This window comes from Macaca nemestrina, chromosome 1 (assembly GCF_043159975.1).
Source record: "Macaca nemestrina isolate mMacNem1 chromosome 1, mMacNem.hap1, whole genome shotgun sequence".
Lineage (NCBI taxonomy): Eukaryota > Metazoa > Chordata > Mammalia > Primates > Cercopithecidae > Macaca > Macaca nemestrina.
The window spans coordinates 168,069,187-168,089,644 of record NC_092125.1 but is presented as its reverse complement, the minus strand read 5'-3'; the positions used below and the strand labels follow the sequence as shown (position 1 = coordinate 168,089,644).

The following is a 20,458-nucleotide window of genomic DNA, read 5'->3' as shown; positions in this document are numbered from 1 at the left end:
AGGTAAGTATAAATCAAAGATTTTGGTTAAGGGATTCTTATTCATATTCAAAATCTGTTTTTTTTTTTCCAAGTTGCTTTTGATCTCAGAACCGTTGATGTAAATATTTTCCCAAACAGTATCATACTCTGGGCTATCAAGAATATTTGTGATACAGCAATTCATAAAAGAATGCCTCACTATTGTTTCTGGGATTTTCTTCCAAACTGGTTCATTTTGCTAATTTCGATGCTGGCTTTTAACTGATCTTGTAAGATGTCAATATAGGGTTTTTTGGAGTTTATATTCTTTCCTCAAATGGTCTTTAAATAGTTTGTTGACCAAAATATTGATGGGTTAAAATAGTCCGGTTGGTCATTAAGAAAGTGCCCCAGTTTGGATGTATGCAATCAATAACAACTAGATCACAGCTGCTATCAGGCCATAGGGAATTGTAAGATGCTGTAAATTTTAACAATGATCCTGATGCCAGAGGTGTTAAAATATTGTGAATCTTAAAACAGAAGACGTATAATACTACTCTCTTCCTTTGTATTTCTTGTAATTCAACTAAAAATCTCACCTTTCGTTGGCCCCTGGGACTTTGTTAGTAGCTATTTTCTCTGAAATCCCATAGTACTTTATTTAATGAAAGGAACTAAATAATAATTTGGGGTGAAAATAATCCATGTACATGGTTAAAAAAACTTATTTGAATATAAAGCAGTAGCCCTCTGTCCTGCTACCTCCACTAAGGGGTACAACCTGACCCTGGGAACAACTAGTTTGAACCATTTCTGGTTTTAGTCCTTCTTCCCCTACGGCTAAATTGTATGTTTATACTGCCTGCTTTTTTTTTTTTTTTTCCATTTATCATTCAAGCAGATACCATAGAAGATAATTTAGCCTACTCATTTCACCTTCTTCCTTTCTTTGCTCTTCCACGTATAATTATATTAATTTTATGAGTTCCTTTATTACATTTGTCATTTCCACCACGATATTTGTTCCGTTAACTACAGATAGTTTCTCTTGACCCCCTCCTTCATGAGATTGGGATATTTCACCCTTTGTCCTCTCACCATCTCTCCTTGTATATTATACCACTTAAATCTGACAACTGTATGGTGAGAGTATTGATAATATTTTAGGTTTAGTATTTGTAATTAAATTTTATATTTTTGTCTATTCGTTGACCCTAAAAGTTGAATTAATAAATAGCATTAAAGTTATTATGACCCTGTAAATGTTGTTTACTGCAGAATCAAGAAGTATTCTACAGTTACATTTCATTCAGTATGGCTTCTGAGCCACCCAAAGAAGAATGTTTCTAGAATCAAGGTTAAGAGGATTCTTTCTTTCAAATGGATTATTTAATTCTAGCATTTGTTAAAAATTTGCCATATTTTCTTTTCATTCATATTTACATTGTGAATTTTTGTAAAGCTTTTTCAAATTACCTTTATTTTTTCTTATTGGGAAAGCATATGTAGGCCTTCCTGGTTTCATCCTTAATAATTTTCAACTTTTTACTTTACTTTTTTGAACGCATTTTCTTCTCTTTTTGTTTTTTTGAAGTCCACTGACTCATATTCTAGTGGCTTCAATTTTGAATTATGACTTCCTTTTTCCTTGGTGTTTATTCTGTGTTTTTATTTTATTTTCAAGTTTTTTTCTGGCTTCAGGATTATATTATGTGTCAGGTTGCCTACCATCTCCACCTTCCACCTTGCCATCTCCTTTTGGGGGCCATAAATACTACAGCTGCTATCTGGACTAGTCATTTGAAAGTTTGCAGAGCCAGCAAACTTGTTTGTAACCACGATTTCCTGAATGTGCTTTTGTCCTTTTTGGTTTTCTCCTCATTTTGCTAGAATACTTTATAAGGTACTTCTGGCAAAGAAATTCATACTATATAAATTTTGTAAGCCATTACATTACTAAAAATATATTTGTTTCTCTCTGATACTTCTTTGACTGGACATAAAGTTCTAAATTGAAAAAAATTTTCTATAAGTCAGTTGCTGGATTATTTTCTAGTATTCGGTGTTTCTAGTATTCGGGATGAAACATTTGTTTCCATTCAGTTTCTTACTCCTTTGGTGATTTTTTTTTTCTTCTCTGGAATCTTTTCTTACATTCTTTTTTTTTCTTTGTTGTTTGGTAATTTCTTAATTACATGTTTGGGAATAGAATCTGTTTCCATTCTTTCTTCTTGGAACCTGGTAGCCATATTTTACACTTTGAACACTTGTGCCTTTTATCTCTGGGAAATATGCCTTTTATCTCTCGTGCCTTTTGTCTCTGGGAACACTTGTGCCTTTTATCTCTGGGAAATTTTCTTTTTTTTGTGATTATTTTCTCCTTTCTATTCTTTTTTTCTGGAAGTACTGTCAGTTGGATTTGGGTCTCTTGGATTTATTTTTAAATGACTTCTTTTTCTTAAACATTTATTTCCTGTTTTTTTTTTTTTTTGCCTTTGGGGGGAATTGTTAATTATGCATTTTTTTTAAAACCACTGAAATTTTTTTTTTTTGCACTATGCATGTAATTTTCAAAAGCTCTTTCTTGCTCACATTATTCCTTTGTTATTTTATGGATCCAAAACTTTCTGAAATGTCTCTGCCGACACTCATTAAAGATTTGTTAAAGCTTTTTATTATTATTTTTTCTTTAATTTATCCCTGTGTCCCTTGTGGTTAGTTTCCTTTTTACTTTCTTTTTATAAAAGAAAAATTTAACACAATGCTAAAGACTTTCTTCATGTCTTTATGTCTCCATTCAGCATGGCTGTTAAATGAAGAAACAGGAAGAATGTGACTTCTGTGCATATGGGCAGTGTTTATCAACTGATAGGCTTTATGTTAGGCACTCAATCAAAGAGCTGCCATTTATACTAAAGGCCTGTCGCCTAAATGTCAGGGCTTTACCATACCGGTGCCAAGCTTACATGAAAAGCTCAAGTTGTTCTCAAATAACTTGTACTTTTTCCTCCTTTAACGTATAAGAGTATATAGTATAGTTTTTTAATTGTCTTTGGCCATTTGACACCTTTGAATACTTTGCTCGTGTTTGAGGAATTCCCACTTAATAACCCCTGTTTTCCCAAGCTTCCTGGCAGTCTGCATGTAGAGTGTGAAGTAGGCTCCATCAATTAGAGGCATTTGTGCCGATTTTAGATCAGAAGTGTGAGACATGAAAGAGCAAATGAGCTCCCAGGAACTCAGAGGTAGTAGGCACTGAGGTTTCAGTCATAACATGCAGTATCCTGGTATAGTGCAGGGCTGGCTTCTCTAGAGCAATTCTACATGGGAGTTTGGGTGTGGTCTTGGCTGTGTGCTTTTCTAGCCTGGTTGTCAGGCACTCACTGAGGTTCTGAGAGCTACCCAGTAAACTTTAATAAATTTCTTTCCTGCTTAGACTAGTCAAAGTTCATTTCAGTTGTTTGTTAGTCACTCTCCTGACAGTTACATAGAGCTAGTTTAGTTGCTGTGCATTGTTTGTGAGGAGGTGAACTACATATGCAGATATTACACATGCAGACCAAAATGGCCTCTCCCTTTAGCCCCACCTCACCCTCTTGCCCTTGTCATTTAGAATATCTGCAGGTTTGTTTCCTCATGTTGGCAGCCTATTCTCCAAATATCCTATGTAGTCACTTCCTTTGTTATACTTCATTAGTCTTTGCTAGTTGATGTGGTTTGGATATTTGTCCCCTCCAAATCTTATGTTGAAATGTAATCCCCAGTGTTGGCGGTGGGGCCTGGTGGGAGATATTTGGGTCATGGGGCATGTCCATCACGAATGGCTTGGTGCCCTCCCCGTGGTAATGAGTGAGTTCTTGCTCTGAGTTCATGCAAGATCTGGTTGTTAAAGGAGCCTGGTATCTCCTCCCACCCTCTCTTGCTCCCCCTTGCCATGTGATGCACCTGCTCTCCGTTCATTTTCTACCATGACTGTAAGCTTCTTGAGGCTCTCACCAGAAGCAGATGCTGGCCTCATGCTTCCTTTATAGCCTACAGGACCATGAACCAAAATAAACCACTTTTCTTTATAAATTACCCACTCTCAGGTATTCCTTTTTAACAATGCAAGAATGGACTAACACACTAATGTTTTGGAAATTTGTATAAATTTCTCTTTTGCTGCTGGTCTCTCTCTCATTCTCTCTCTTAGTGGATTGATATTATTTACTTTAGTATAATTTTCAAAGTATCTCAGGAGGGAAATATCCATTTGTTCAGTTTATCATCTTTTTTTTTTTTTTTGAGACAGCCATTTACTCCGTCACCCAGGCTAGAGTACAGTGGTGCAATTTTGGCTCACTGCAACCTCTGCCCTTCAGGCCCAAGTGATTCTCATGCCTTAGTCTCTTAAGTAGCTGGGACTACGAGCATATGCCACCATGTCTGGCTATTTTTTTTTTTTAACGGAGTCTTGCTCTGTTGCCCATGCTGAAGTGCAGTGGCATGATCTCGGTTCACTGCAAGCTCTGCCTGCTGGGTTCATGCCATTCTCCTGCCTCAGCCTCCGGAGTAGCTGGGACTATAGGCTCCCGCCAGAATGCCCAGTTAATTTTTTATATTTTTAATAGAGACGGGGTTTCACCGTGTTATGCCTGGCTAATTTTTATATTTTTAGTAGAGCTGGAGTTTTTCCAGGCTGGTCTCAAACTTCTGGCCTCAAGTGATCCGCCTGCCTTGGCGTTCCAGAGTGCTGGGATTACAGGCATGAGCCACCGTGCCTGGCCCCAGTTTACCATGTTGAACTTGAAGTCCCAGTGGTATTATAGTGCTTTGACATGTAAAAAAATCAATAGCATGTTATTTCTTAAAGTAAATAAATTTTAATTAATTTCTACATTTCTAGCATCGCATGTGGTAGCTTGCATTTATTGAATATCCAGTTAATATTTAAATGAGTAAATTCATGTATAGATTTTAATTTACACCTTAGATAAGACGCCTACTCTGACTCAACTTTGGTGACTTTATGGTACCTACATCTATGAATCGTAGCTTATCCCTATGCATTTTTTAGGAATTAATATGTGACAAGATCAGAGTAATATCAGGAATTAAAGTACTTGAAATTATGTTTTCAAAGTGACAAATGCTTATGCTAGGATGTTGGAAGATGTTTTTTTAATTAAAAAATAATTCAAGTCTTTAACAACTACTTGATGGGAATAACAAGACCAATTTATATTCCAAGTGAATAAATAAAAGTTAGCATACTTAAAATGACAAGGCTACTAGAAATAGATCAGGCTATATTTATTTTGTTAAATTTTTGATACTTGAAGAAATAGTGTTTTTCAGTTGCATTTAAATTAAATGCTTAAATGCTTATTTAAGTGAGAGATAGATGCTTCTTTAACAAAAAGTAAAAGCAAAACTTAGTGGCATTTGGAGCTCATTGAGTTAACTCATCAAAGCAACATTTTTGTCAGAATTGCTTTTCTTACTCATAATTTCCTACACACTCAGAGATTTTTTGAGATAAATGGAACAAGTTGTAAATAATTTTATTTCTGCTAAAACACTGATTGAGACCGTTCTGTTTTATATTTAAGTAGAATTTGATAGGTAAAAATAACACAAATAATCTTTTACAGTAGAAATTAAACAGTCTGATCTTCCTTTGAAAATCCAAATTATGATTATTTAGTAGAATATAAATTTGGATTTTTCTTCATAGTAATAACTGAAGAGTAAGCATGATTAATATGCTTACTGTGCTGGGCATATTATGCAAATTGAGTTAATGCTTGCACATCCATACATCGTGGATGTATCATTTAGATCAGACTGTGGATTTGTCTTTGTATACTTTATACAGATTTCTTCAAATATTTGTATATTTCAACACAGGCTTTTTTTTTTTTTTTCATTTCTTTCTAAATTCCTAAGGACTGTTTTTCTTTTTAAACACGAGGATAAGTATCTACATTAATTATGTATTATATACTTTAATTGATTAAACAACTATTTATGATTACTTACTGTGTTCCAGAGAATGTATTAAAATACTTGTTTTTCAAAAGTCTAATATGGATGAGAAATATTGTGCCTGTTCTTTTTTTTTTGGAATTATACTTGAAGTTCTGTGATACATGTGCAGAATGTGCAGGTTAGTTACATAGGTATACACATGTCGTGGTAGTTTGCTGCACCCATCAACCTGTTACCTACATTAGGTGTTTCTCCTAACGCTATCCCTCCCCTCACCAGCCACCCCATGACAGGCCCTGGTATGTGATATTCCCCTCCCTGTGTCCATGTGTTCTTATTGTTCAACTCCCACTTATAAGTGAGAACATGCGGTGTTTGTTTTTTGGTTCCTGTGTTAGTTTGCTGAGAATGATGGTTTCCAGCTTCATTCATGTCCCTGCAAAGGACATGAACTCATCCTTTTTTATGGCTGCATAGTATTCCATGGTATATATGTGCCACATTTTCTTTATCCAGTCTATCATTGATGGACATTTGGGTTGGTTCCAAGTTTTTGCTGTTGTGAACAGGGCTGCAATAAACATACGTGAACATGTATCTTTATAGTAGAACGATTTATAATCCTTTGAGAATATACCCAGTAATGGGATTGCTGGCTCAAATGGTATTTCTGGTTCTAGATCCTTGAGGAATTGCCACACTGTCTTCCACAATGGTTGAACTAATTTACACTCCCACCAACAATGTAAAAGCGTTCCTATTTCTCCATATCCTCTCCAGCATCTGTTGTTTCCTGAATTTTTAATGATTGCTGTTCTGACATCAGATGGTATCTTCTTGTCATTTTGATTTGCATTTCTCTAATGACCAGTGATGATGAGCTTTTTTTCCCATATGTTTGTTGGTCACATAAATGTCTTCTTTTGAGTAGTGTCTGTTCATATCCTTTGCCCACTTTTTGATGGGGTTATTTTTTTTTCTTATAAATTTGTTTAAGTTCTTTGTAGATTCTGAATATTAGCCCTTTGTCAGATGGTTAGATTGCAAAAATTTTCTCCCGTTCCATATGTTGCCTGTTCACTCTGATGGTAGTTTCTTTTGCTCTGTAGAAACTGAGCTGTTTAGTTTAATTATATCCCATTTGTCAATTTTGGCTTTTGTTGCCATTGCTTTTGATGTTTTAGTCATGAAGTCTTTGCCCATGCCTATGTCCTGAATGGTATTGTCTAGGTTTTCTTCTAGGGTTTTTATGGGTTTAGGTCTTACGTTTAAGTCTTTAATCTATCTTAAGTTAATTTTTGTTAATCTATCTTAAGTTAATTTTTGTATAAGGTGTAAAGAAGGGGCCCAGTCTCAATTTTCTGCATATGGCTACCCAGCTTTCCCAACACTGTTTATTAAATAGGGAATCCTTTCCCCATTGCTTGTTTTTGTCAGGATTGCTAAAGATCATATGGTTTTAGATGTGTGGCATTATTTCTGAGGCCTCTGTTTGGTTCCATTGGCCTATATATCTGTTTTGGTACCAGTACCATGCTGTCTTGGTTATTGTTGCCTTGTAGTATAGTTTAAAGTCAGGTAGTGTGATGCCTATAGCTTTGTTCTTTTTTCTTAGGATTGTCTTGGCTATGCAGGCTCTTTTTTGGTTCCATATGAACTTTAAAGTAGTTTTTTCTAATTCTTTAAAGAAAGTCAATGGTGGCTTGATGGGGATAGCATTGAATCTATAAATTACTTTTTGCAGTATGGCTGTTTTCTTCCTATCCATGAGCATGGAATGTTTTTCCATTTGTTTGTGTCCTGTCTTATTTCCTTGAGCAGTGGTTTGTAGTTCTCCTTGAAGAGGTCCTTAGGTATTTTATTCTCTTTGTGGCAGTTGTGAATGGGAGTTCACTCATGATTTCCCTCTCTGTTTGTATGTTATTGGTGTATAGGAATGCTTGTGATTTTTGCACATTGATTTTGTATCCTGAGACTTTGCTGAAGTTGCTTATCAGCTTAAGGAGATTTTGGGCTGAGACGATGAGATTTTCTAAATATACAATCATGTCATCTGCCAACAGAGACAATTTGATTTCCTCTCTTCCTATTTGAATGCCCTTAATTTCTTTCTCTTTCCTGATTTCCCTGGCCAGAACTTCTAACACTATGTTGAATAGGAGTGGTGAGAGAGGGCATTCTTGTCTTGTGCCGGTTTTTAAAGGGAGTGCTTCCAGCTTTTGCCCATTCAGTTTGATATTGGCTATGGGTCATAAATAGCTCTTACTATTTTTAGATATGTTCCACCATTACCTCATTTATTGAGAGTTTTTAGCATGAAGCAGGGTTGAATATTATCAAAGGCCTTTTCTGCATCTGAGATAATCATGCGGTTTTTGTCATTGGTTCTGTTTACGTGATGATTTGCGTATGTTGAAGCAGCTTGCATCCTAGAGATGAAGCTGACTTCATCGTGGTGGATGAGCTTTCTGATGTGCTGCTGGATTCCGTTTGCCAGTATTTTTTATTGAGGATCTTTGCATCAATGTTCATCAGGGATATTGGCCTGAAATTTTATTTTTTTGTTGTGTCTATGCCAGGTTTTGGTATCAGGATGATGTGGGCCTCATAAATGAGTTACAGAGAAATCCCTCTTTTTCTATTGTTTAGAATAATTTCAGAAGGAATGGTACCAGCTCCTCTTTGTACCTCTGGTAGAATTCGGCTGTGAATCTGTCTGGTCCTGGGCCTTTTTTGGTTGGTAGGCTATTAATTACTGGCTCAATTTCAGACACTGTTTTTGGTCTATTCAGGGATTTGACTTCTTCTGGTTTAGTGTTGGAAGGGTGTATGGGTCTGGAATTTATCCATTTCTTCTAGATTTTCTAGTTTATTTGCATAGAAGTGTTTATAGTATTTTCTGGTGGTAGTTTGTATTTCTGTGGGATCAGTGGTGATATCCCCTTTATCATTTTTTATTGTGTCTATTTGATTCTTCTCTCTTTTCTTCTTTATTAGTCTGACTAGTGGTCTATTTTGTTGATCTTTTCAAAAATGCAGCTCCTGGATTCATTGAGTTTTTGAAGAGTTTTTTGTGTCTATCTCCTTCAGTTCTGCCCTGATCTTAGTTATTTCTTGTCTTCTGCTAGCTTTTGAATTTGTATGCTCTTGCTTCTCTAGTTCTTTTAATTGTGATGATAGGATGTCAAGTTTAGATCTTTCCTGCTTTCTCTTGTGGGCATTTAGTGCTATAAATTTCCCTCTAAACACTGCTTTATATGTGTCCCAGAGATTCTGGTACGTTGTGTCTTTGTTCTCATTGGTTTCAAAGAACATCTTTATTTCTGCCTTAATTTCGTTACTTACCTGATAGTCATTCCGGAGTAGGTTGTTCAGTTTCCATGTAGTTGTGCAGTTTTTAGTGAGTTTCTTAATCCTGAGTTCTAATTTGATTGCACTGTTGTCTGAGAGACTGTTTGTTATGCATTTGCTGAGGAGTGTTTTACTTCCAATTATGTGGTCAATTTTAGAAAAACTGTGATGTGGTGCTGAGAAGAGTGTATATTCTGTTGATTTGGGGTGGAGAGTTCTGTAGATGCCTATTAGATCTGCTTGGTCCAGAGCTGCGTTCAAGTCCTGAATATCCTTGTTAATTTTCTTTCTTGTTGATCTGTCTAATATTGACAGTGGGGTGCTAAAGTCTCCCACTATTATTGTGTGGGAGTCTAAGTCTCTTTGTAGGTCTTTAAGAGCTTGCTTTATGAGTCTGGGTGCTCCTGTATTGGGTGCATATATATTTAGGATAGATAGCTCTTCTTGTTGCATTGATCTCTTTACCATTATGTAATGCCCTTCTTGGTCTTTTTTGGTCTTTGTTGGTTTAAAGTCTGTTTTATCAAGGACAAGGATTGCAAACCCTGCTTTTTTTTTTCTTTCCATTTACTTGGTAAATATTCTTCCATCCCTTTATTTTGAGCCTATATGTCTTTGCATGTGAGATGAGTCTCCTGAATACAGCACACTGATGGGTCTTGACTCTTTATCCAATTTGCCAATCTGTGTCTTTTAATTGGGGCATTTAGACCATTTACATTTAAGGTTAATATTGTTATGTGTGAATTTGATCCTGTCATTATGATGCTAGCTGGTTATTTTGCCCATTAGTTGATGCAGTTTCTTCATAGTGTTGATGGTCTTTACAATTTGGTATGTTTTTGCAGTGGCTGGTACTGTTTTTTCCTTTCCATGTTTAGTGCTTCCTTCAGGAGCTCTTGTAAGGCAGACTTGGTGGTGACAAAATCTCTCAGCATTTGCTTGTCTGTAAAGGATTTTATTTCTCTTTTGCTTATGAAGCTTAGTTTGGCTGGATATGAAATCCTGGGTTGAAAATTCTTATCTTTAAGAACATTTAATATTGGCCCCCACTCTCTTCTGGCTTGTAGGGTTTCTGCAGACAGATCCACTGTTAGTCTGATGGGCTTCCCTTTGTGGGTTACTCGACCTTTCTCTCTGGCTTCCTTAACATTTTTTCCTTTATTTCAACCTCGGTGAATTTGATGAGTATGTGTCTTGGGAATATCTTTATGGTGTTCTCTGTATTTCTTGAATTTGAATGTTGACCTGTCTTGCTAGGTTGGGGAAGTTCTCCTGGATAATATCCTGATGAGTGTTTTCCAACTTGGTTCTGTTCTCCCCGTCATTTTCAGGTACACCAATCAAATGTAGATTTGATCTTTTCACATAGTCCCATATTTCTTGGAGGCTTTGTTCATTCTTTGCATTCTTTTTTCTCTAACCTTGTCTTCATGCTTTATTTCACTGAGTTGATCTTCAATCTCTGATATCCTTTCTTCCACTTGATCGATTTGGCTATTGATACTTGTATATGGTTTACAAAGTTCTCATGCTGTGTTTTTCAGCTCCATCAGGTCATTTATGTTCTTCTATAAACTGGTTATTCTAGTTTGCAATTCCTCTAACATTTTTTCAAGGTTCTTAGCTTCCTTGTATTGGGTTAGAACATGCTCTTTTAGCTCAGAGGAGTTTGTTATTACCCACCTTCTGAAGCCTACTTCTGTCAATTCATCAAACTCATTCTCTGTCCAGTTTCGTTCCCTTGCTGGCAAGGAGTCGTGATGCTTTGCAGGAGAGGAGGCATTCTGGTTTTTGGAATTTTCAGCCTCTTTGTGCTGGTTTTTCCTCATCTTCTTGGATTTATCTACCTTTGGTATTTGATGTTGCTGACCTTTGAATGGAGTTTTTCTGTGGAGTCCTTTTTGTTGATGTTGATGCTATTCCTTTCTGTTTGTTAGTTTTCCTTCTATCAGGCCCTTCTGCTGCAGGTCTGATGGAGTTTGCTTGAGGTCCACTCCAGACCCTATTTGCCTGGGTATCACCAGTGGAGGCTGCAGAACAGCAAAGATTCCTGCCTGTTCCTTTCTCTGGAAGCTTCGTCCCAGAGGGGCACCTGCCAGATTCCCACTGGAGCTCTCCTGTATGAGGTGTCCATTGACCCCTGCTGGAAGGTGGCTCTCAGTCAAGAGGCACAGGGGTTAGGGACCCATTTGAGGAGGCAGTCTGTCCTTTAGTAAAGCCGGAGCGCTGTGCTGGGGGTCCACTGCTCTCTTCAGAGACAGCAGGCAGGAATGTTTAAGTCTGCTGAAGCTGCGCCCACAGCCGCCTTCTTCCCCCAGGGAGGATGCTGCGTCCCAGGGAGATGGGAGTTTTATCTATAAGCCCCTGAATGGGGCTGCTGCCTTTCTTTCAGAGATGCCCTGCCCAGAGGGGAGGAATCTAGAGAGGCAGTCTGGCTACAGAAGCTCTGCAGTGCTGCAGTGGGCTCCACCCAGTTCAAACTTCCCGGAGGCCTTGTTTACACTGTGAGGGGAAAACTGCCTACTCAAGCCTCAGTAATGACGGACACTCCTCCCCTCACCAAGCTGGAGTGTCCCAGGTCGACTTCTGCGTGCTGGCAGCGAGAATTTCAAGCCAGTGGATCTTAATTTGCTGGGCTCCGTGGGTGTGGGATCTGCTGAGCAAGACCACTTGGCTCCTTGGCTTCAGCCCCATTTCCAGGGGAGTGAACAGTTCTGTTTCCTTGGCATTACAGGCACCGCTGGAGTATGAAAAAAAGACTCCTGCAACTAGCTTGGTGTCTGCCCAAATGACCGCCCACTTTTGTGCTTGAAACCCAGGGCCCTGGTGGTGTAGGCACCCGAGGGAATCTCCTGGTCTGTGGGTTGAGAAGGCCATGACAAAAGCATAGTGTCTGGGCCAGAGTGCACTGTCCCTCACGGCACAGTCCCTCGTGGCTTCCCTTGGCTAGGGGAGGAAGTTTCCTGATCCCTTGCACTTCCTGGGTGAGCCGACGCCCCACCCTGCTTCAGCTCACCCTCTGTGGGCTGCACCCACTGTCTAACCAGTAGGAATGAGATGAGCTGGGCACCTCGGTTGGAAATGCAGAAATCACCTGCCTTCTGCGTTGATCTCCCTGGGGGCTGCAGACCAGAGCTGTTTCTATTCGGCCATCTTGCCAGCCACCCCCGCCTGTTCTTTTTTGGTGTTCTTCTCGCTAAATTTATTTTATTGAGCACAGCAATAGCATGTTCTCACATAGGAAGCTGACTAACAGAATGCACAGCATTTTAAAAATGTGCTATTTGTATAGAAATAGTTTGCCAACTTCAGGAATCAGTTTGAGACCCACATATCACCTGGATGAATGGTTCTCCTGCAGGATCTGATTCAGAGGAAAGAGTCATGGGGTGCGGTGACTTGAAAGAGCTGTGGTGAATAATTGAATTCTAGGAATGGCCACAGTAGACTTCCGGTTAATATTTCTGAAAAGTGGGGTTATGAAGCATATATTATTAAACTGTTATTTTTAATAGACATCTTATACTTGTATCTGGTCTGTAAGACCAGTCAGATAAGTGTACATTTTTCAATTAGTTTTCTTTGGAAGTGGGCACAGGGGCCTACACTGCTCAAATCTATAATTATATTTGCCTTATGATAATTTATTATGGCTATGATGGGAATTTGCTTATTTTTCTTTGAAAAATGTTTTCAAGCTATACTTGTTTCTGCCATGATAGTTAGAGAACTTTTGCAACATTCCTTTTCTTTGTGTGAGCAGAGCCACAATTATTTTCTAATGAGAATTGATTAAGCTCTTTCTTTACCCTATCCCAGTTCTAAGTATTGTCAGTGGTGATTGGGGTAGAGGGTACTCTGTTTGGCATGTTTCCATGTCACGTGAGGATGTCAACCATACCGTCTTTTTGAATGACTGCTAAGGCACATTACTCCTTTTAACTGTCAACAGAGAATGACTACTGTGGTCTGAATGTTTGTGCCACTACAGAATTCATATGTTGAAACCTAATCACCAATGCAATAGCATTAAGAGGTGGGGCCTTTAGGAGGTTATTAGGTCATGAGGGTGGAGCCCTCATGAATGGGATTAGTATCCTTATAAAAGAGGCTGCAGGGGAGCTTGTTCACCCCTTCTGCCGTGTGAAGACACGGCAACAAGGCACCATCTATGAGAAATAGTCCTTCATCAGAGATTGAATCTGCTGGCATGTTGATCTTGGACTTTCCAGCCTCCAGAATTGTGAGCAATAAATTTCCGTTGTTTATAAGCCACTGAGTTGGTGTATTTTGTTGTAGCAGCCCAAATGAATGAAGAAAACTGCATTCCAGGGGAATGTTAGGCAGTATTATCTCAACTCTTCATAGTGTGGTGTCTGTTACCGGCTCAGTTCATGGAACTCCGCTTGTGGAATGTGCATTACATTTATTTATCTATATCAGGAATTCTTAATCCTTGGATAAGTTTCAAGGGATTGTTAACCTCTTGAAATTATAGCCCTAATTGGTTGTATGTGCTTCCTCGTGGCGTTGATACACTCCTTTCACCCAATTCTCAGTGAGGTCCATGTTCCAAAAAATGGTTAAGAATCACCATTTTGAAGTCCTTCTTGCTATTATGCCAGATTCTTAAAGAGCTGTATCTGCATGATAGGAGAATGCCTCTTTGAAGATTGCTTTTGTGCATGTTGGCATGGGGGAGGTGCTAAAATTTCAGATGGGATGGCCAGGGAAGGCTCCTTTAGAAGGTGAGTTGAGTGGTGGGGAGAGCAGTGGATGATGAGTGGGATCCGGGACCTTGTAGTCCTGCTCAGGACTTGGACTTTTACTCCAAGTGCCAGGGTAGGGCTGTAGTGCTTTGAGAAAGAGAGACATGATCTGGTCAATGTGTTAATAAGATCACTGTGACTACTGTGCTAGAGAGACATGATCTGATCCGTGTTAAGAAGATCACTTTAACTGCTATGTTGATAACTGACTGAACTGGGGAGCAAGGACAGAAGTAGGGAGACCAGTTGGGAGGCTCTTCTGATAGTTTCAGGAAGAGATAATTGTGGCTTAGAACAGGGTATTGGTAGTGGAGAAGGTGACAAATTATTAAATTTTGAAATTGCTTTGAAACTCTGGTATTATTAGGATTATCATGAGGATGTTAGCTGTTATCTTATAAAATTAATCAATAAAAATTTCTTACTGTTCTTAGTGTTAGGATTATTTGTACTCTTCTCCTAAACTGTTCATTTCATTTTAACTACTCAGAATTTATACTTGAACAATACGACCATAAGAAAAGTTAGAACAAATTAATGGTTCATCCTTAGGAAGTGTCTTCATATTAATGGTGTTTGGTGTGTTAGACTTATTTTTGTCATCCTATCTTTAATTTTCCCTTTGCTTCAAATTTTTTCACAGTTTAAAAAATTTCTGTCACTTTTTCTGTATTTTTTTTAGACAGAGTCTCACTTTATCACCCAGGCTGGAGTGCAGTGGTGCGATCTCAGCTCACTGCAACCTTCACCTCCTGGGTTCAAGCGATTCTCTTGCCTTAGCCTCCCAAGTAGCTGGGATTACAGGCACATGCCACAACACCCAGCTACTTTTGATATTTTTAGTAGAGGCGGTGTTTCACTATGTTGGCCAGGCTGGTCTGAACTCCTGACCTCAAGTGATCCATCTCCGTTGGTCTCCCAAAGTGCTGGGATTGCAGGTGTGAGCCACTGCACCCCACCTCCTTTTCTATATTATTTATGTTTTAAAAAATGTTCTTTATATTCCTTTTTGTACAGTTTAGGGTGCATATGTTTCTCTCATCAAATCTATGTCAGAAACCACCTTTCACTGTCTCTTCAAGGTTGAGTCTATGTCCTTTTTTGCACTTGTGATTGTTTCTCTGTTATTTAAGAATGAAACCTGACTGCAAGAATCCAAACCATCAGAATAGTTTGTTTTGCATGGAACATTAACTAAAGAAGTGGTTGTTTTATGTAAGGAAAACTGCTGATCTATTTGATCACTTAACTGAGGAGACCAGGTGAATTAAAAGTGAGCCAAATCAATTGTTGAACTGAATTACTAGTCACTAGTAAGTTTCATCAAAGCAATCCAGTGATGTGTTGTATCTGTGACACAGCTTGATTATAAAACTTGCCTTTGAGTTTATTTTATGAGAACATTTTATATCAAGAACAGGAAGCATAAAAACAGGGAGGAATTTGTACTCATTTAATATAATTAAATCATGAGGGTTCCAAACATTGAACTGATTTCTAGAAATCCTAAAAACCATTGTGATATCAGTGTATAAAGAACAAAAATTCTGATGACAAACTTGTAGTCTGAAAAACAAATTTACTGGACTACCCACTGTTTATACTCATTTATTTTCTTCCTGATAGTAAGTTGTAAAATAAATAAACATGTTTTTCCATTTACTTATCATGTGGTGCCAATTCTCACTTATCATGTGGTGCCAATTCTCAGATATGAGTCATGAGACATGTTTCTCACTTAATGTTTTATACTATTCTTTGTGGTAAAGTGTGGTTTCCATTTTAAATTACATCTCTCAGAGTCATAGGCAGCTCTGAAAGGGGTTGTAGAGACCATGTGACAGTCTGATTTGTAGATGAGGAACCTGAGATCTATAGTGTTGAAAACCCAAGTCCCAGAAGAGCTTATACTGGCACCCAACACTCCTGACACCTAATTCAGGTAGGTTTTCACCCAAAGTCCAAGCCCAATATATTAAAATTATACTACTATTTGGGTTTGTGACATAGTAGTACAAATAATCATATTTGTGATATTTCAAATTGAGTAGAACTCATGGGAAATCTTGTCTCTGAAGTCAGACTTCATTTGGGTATATTAAGCCATCAGACTTTTAATTATTCTAACTCTCCAATATTACCTCATCTGCAAATTAACAATAGGTTTCCAAAAGTCTACTGGTAAAATTTCTTCTCTTTATTGGAAATAAATAGGCAGTTGTTACCTATGCAATAATTATTTGGCCTTATAATATCATAGTAAAGATAAAGACTTTAGAAAACAGGGAAATTTTAAGACCTAAGCCTGAAAAAAATTGAAGATGGTGATATTAATGATGTTAGATTAGTTGTTACATATTTAATCAATATCGTGGTCACTTGTGTTTAGTTAAAAATTTCAATCTTATCCTGTGATACCTGTCCTGGTTTGTTATGGCATAAAGGAATACTCAATTTACATTTTTTTGACTTGTATTTTTAGTGATATAGGATGCGTAAAGAAATAAATCTATAACATAATTTAATGTGAGATATTTCTCAGATATTGATCTAGAGTATCACAGGTGATTAAAATTTAGAGACTTATCTATAATCCCTTTCTTTTTATGTTTTCCACAGACAACTTATATATGTGTGTTTTTGTTTGTGTGTGTCTTTTAATTTTAGATTTACTCTTTTCCAGGTGTACCTCTCTGAAGTAAGATGATTTGTCAAAAATTCTGTGTGGTTTTGTTACATTGGGGTAAGTTATTTGCTCATTTGCTATTTTAATGCCCTTAAACATGGTAGATATTTTGCCTTAGAGATGCTGTTTTATTTATTAACAGAATTTCCTTTTTCTAGTTAGGAATTCTCATGCATGCTTATGATTAAAAATGCAAACCATAGTATAAGTGTATAAATGTGAAAATGAAAACCCTTCCCAACCTCCTAAAGACAACCTGATGGTGTATCCTTCCAGAATTGTCAGACACACACAGACTCACACACACACAGAGACACACACACACACACACAGACACACACACACATACACAGACACACTCATATCTATAGCTGCAAAAATAGCACTGGTCTATACATGTTGTTCTGGATGTTTATTTTTCCATTTAACAGGTTTCCAATTTATCATGATGGCTTTTTATCTTTATCAATATTTGCTAGGGTACTTATTAGTTTAATGGTTACATGACAATGCACTGTATGAATATATATAAAGTTATTATACATTTATATTTATATATAACATATACAGTCCATTTGACCAGTTCCTGATTGATAGACATTTCTTTTTCTGTAACAAATAATACTGCATTGAAAATTCATATATCTTTGTATATTTGGAAAAATATTTCTGTAGATTCTTTTTTTTTTTTTTTTTTTTTGAGACGCGGTCTCGCTCTGCCGCCAGACTGAAGTGCAGTGGCATGATCTTGGCTCACTGCAACCTCCGCCTCCTGGGTTCAAGCGATTCTCCTACCTCAGCCTCCTCAGTACCTAGGACTACAGGCACGCGCCACTATGCCCAGATAATTTTTGTATTTTTAGTAGAGACAGGGTTTCACCATGTTGGCCAGATGGTCTCAATCTCTTGACCTCATGATCTGCCCGCCTCGGCCTCCCAAAGTGCTGGGATTACAGGCCTGAGCCACTGTGCCACATTGCCAATAACTTTTGAGCATACCGTTCTCACGTGTTTCTTACCACATTCTGGTGACATTCTGATTGTCTTAAACCAAAAATCATCTAAGTTAGATTATGTTCCAAGATTTTGAAATTAGAGTATCTTTAACAAAACTTATGTGATTTGGCAATTGTTTATCTAGCTTTCTTTAACAAAACTTATGTTGTGGCAACTTTATCTGGCAACTGTTACCTGTGTGTCAACTGGTTCTGAGCATCTCCTTGGCTACCACAATCTAAAGGGGCTTTTCTAAGCTGCCCTACAGGTCTTTCTTGTTGTACATACTTCTTTCTCATTGCAGCCATCTGTATACCTCCAGAAAATAACCTGGATAGCTCCACAGTTACAGATTTCCAAAACATTGTGCCACAAGGGATTATCAAAGAGAAATAGCTCGTTCTCTTTTTATATTCTCTAATTTTATTAGATATACTTAAGGGAACTATTCATTCTCTTTTATAATTCTCTATTAATTTTTGTTAGACTCTAGTGTTTTACATGGACTTTCTGGAAGGTTTGTGGTTTGATCAAGTTTGTGAATCAAAATAAATCCTGGGATATTGTTACCTAATAAGATATGCCTTCAGATGAAATTCTAGACCGCCTTTAGAGTTTAGGATTCATTTTGAGGGAAAGAAATATCATTTGCAAAGTTGCATGTGGATAAAATAGACTCATCTTTTAATTTAACTGCATCAATAGTTGCTATGTTTTTGAGTTCATCATTACATTTTACATTTAAATACTTCTGTGAGGATTTTAGGCTAATTTGTTTCAAGCAACTGAATCCTCTATGTAGACCTAGAATATATAGTGCTGTAAATTAGTAATATTACATATTCTTGGTTTTGTAAACCCCCTCCCTCAAAAAACTATTCTGTTTTCTTTGAGGTGTTCTGATTTTAGAAACACATGTTAGAAGGAGTGAATGAAGTCCAAAGGAACATAATTGTAATATGGATTTACTTTTTGTAACGTTGTGATACCTAATTGTCATCAGTATGGCCATAGTCACATTTGTCACATTAATCACTTTGGCTTCAATTTTTGCATCTATACATATTTATATTAATTTATATCTATAGAAATCATTAGAAACCAAACTATTAACAGTCATTACCTATGTATCGTTTGAATGTTTTTCATTGATAATTGCTTTTGTAATGAAAAAATATATTTGTGAGTTGATTAAAAATTTTATTTTCTTACATTTTTAAATAGCCTTTAGTTTTTAGAGCAGTTTTATGTTCACAGCAAAATTGAGCGGAAGGTACAGAAATTTTTCCATAGACTTCCTGCCCCACACATGTATAACTCCCCATGATCAGCTATTCCCCTCAGAGTGGTACACTTGTCACAATTGATAAACCCACATTGACGTATCATTGTCACTCAAAGTCCATAGTTTACATTATGGTTCACTCTTGGTGTTGTATATGGTATGAATGTTGGCAGATGTATGTATGGTGACCTTTATCTGCCACTGTAGAATCATACAGAAGAATTTCACTGCCCTATCCATCCTTTATGGCCTGCCTATTCCTCCTACCTTCTTACCTAACTCCTGGGAACCACCAATCTTTTGATTGTTTCCATAGTTGTGCCTTTTATAGGATGTCATATAGTTGGAATAACATAGTACGTAGTCTTTTTCATATTGGTTTCTTTCACTTAGTAATATGCATTTATGTTTCCTCCATGTCTTTTTTTTTCCTCTTTAAATTTTTATTTTTGTAGATTCAGAGGGTACAAGTATGATTTTGTTACATGGATATATTGCGTAGTGTGTGCATCACCTGACTAGTGAACATTGTGCACAATAGGTAATTTTCACTGCTCACCCCTCTTCCATCCTCTCCCCATTGCGGAGTCCCCAGTATCTATTATTCTCTTTTGTATGTCCATGTGTACCCATTGCTTATCTCCTACTTATAAGTGAGAACATGTGGTATTTGATTTTCTGTTTCTGAGTTATTTCACTTAGGATAATGGCCTTTAGCTCCATCCATGTTGTTGCAAAACACACGATTTTATTCTTTTTTATGGCTGCATAGTATTCCATGGTGTGTGTGTGTGTGTGTGTGTGTGTGTGTGTCTGCACATGTGTGTGAATATGCCACATTTTTTTAATCCAGTCATTCGTTGAGGGACACTTAGGTTGATTCCATGACTTTGCTATTGTGAATAGTGCTGTTACAAACATATGAGCGCAGGTGTCTTTTTGTTATAATTATTTCTTTTCCTTTGAGTAGATGCTTAGTAGTGGAATTGCTAGATTGAATGATAGTTCTACTTTTAGTTCTTTGTGAAATCTACACATTGTTTTCCTTAGATGTTGTACTAATTTACATTCCCACCAACAGTGAATAAGCATTTCCTTTTCTCTGCATCCTCACCAACATCTATTATTTTTTGACTTTTTAATAATGGCCATTCTTACTGGTATAAGATGGTATCTTACTGTAGTTTTAATTTGCATTTTTCTGATGATTAGTGACATTGGGCATTTTTTCATGTTCATTGGCTGCTTGTATGTCTTCTTTTGAGAAATGTCTGTTCATTTCCTTTGCCTTCTTTTTAATGGGATTATTTGTTTTATTCTTGTGGAGTTGTTCCTTCTAAATTCTGGATATTAGTCCTTTGTTGGATCCATAGTTCTGGAAGAGTGCTGGAACCTCCATGCCTTTTCGTGACTTGATATCTCATTTCTTTTTAGC

The 20,458-nt window shown here is 37.2% G+C and overlaps 1 protein-coding gene across 5 annotated transcripts in view; it reads left to right on the top strand.

The window, feature by feature from the left end:
* LOC105498455 (leptin receptor) overlaps positions 1-20,458 on the top strand; it is a 98,016-nt gene that overhangs the window by 11,650 nt on the left and 65,908 nt on the right. For all 5 annotated transcript variants that reach the window (XM_071091797.1, XM_011770595.2, XM_011770596.3 and 2 more), the window contains one exon: positions 16,740-16,799. In XM_071091797.1, the coding sequence (XP_070947898.1) occupies positions 16,760-16,799 (40 nt within the window). In that variant the 5' untranslated portion in view covers positions 16,740-16,759. The remainder of the gene's footprint in view (positions 1-16,739; positions 16,800-20,458) is intronic.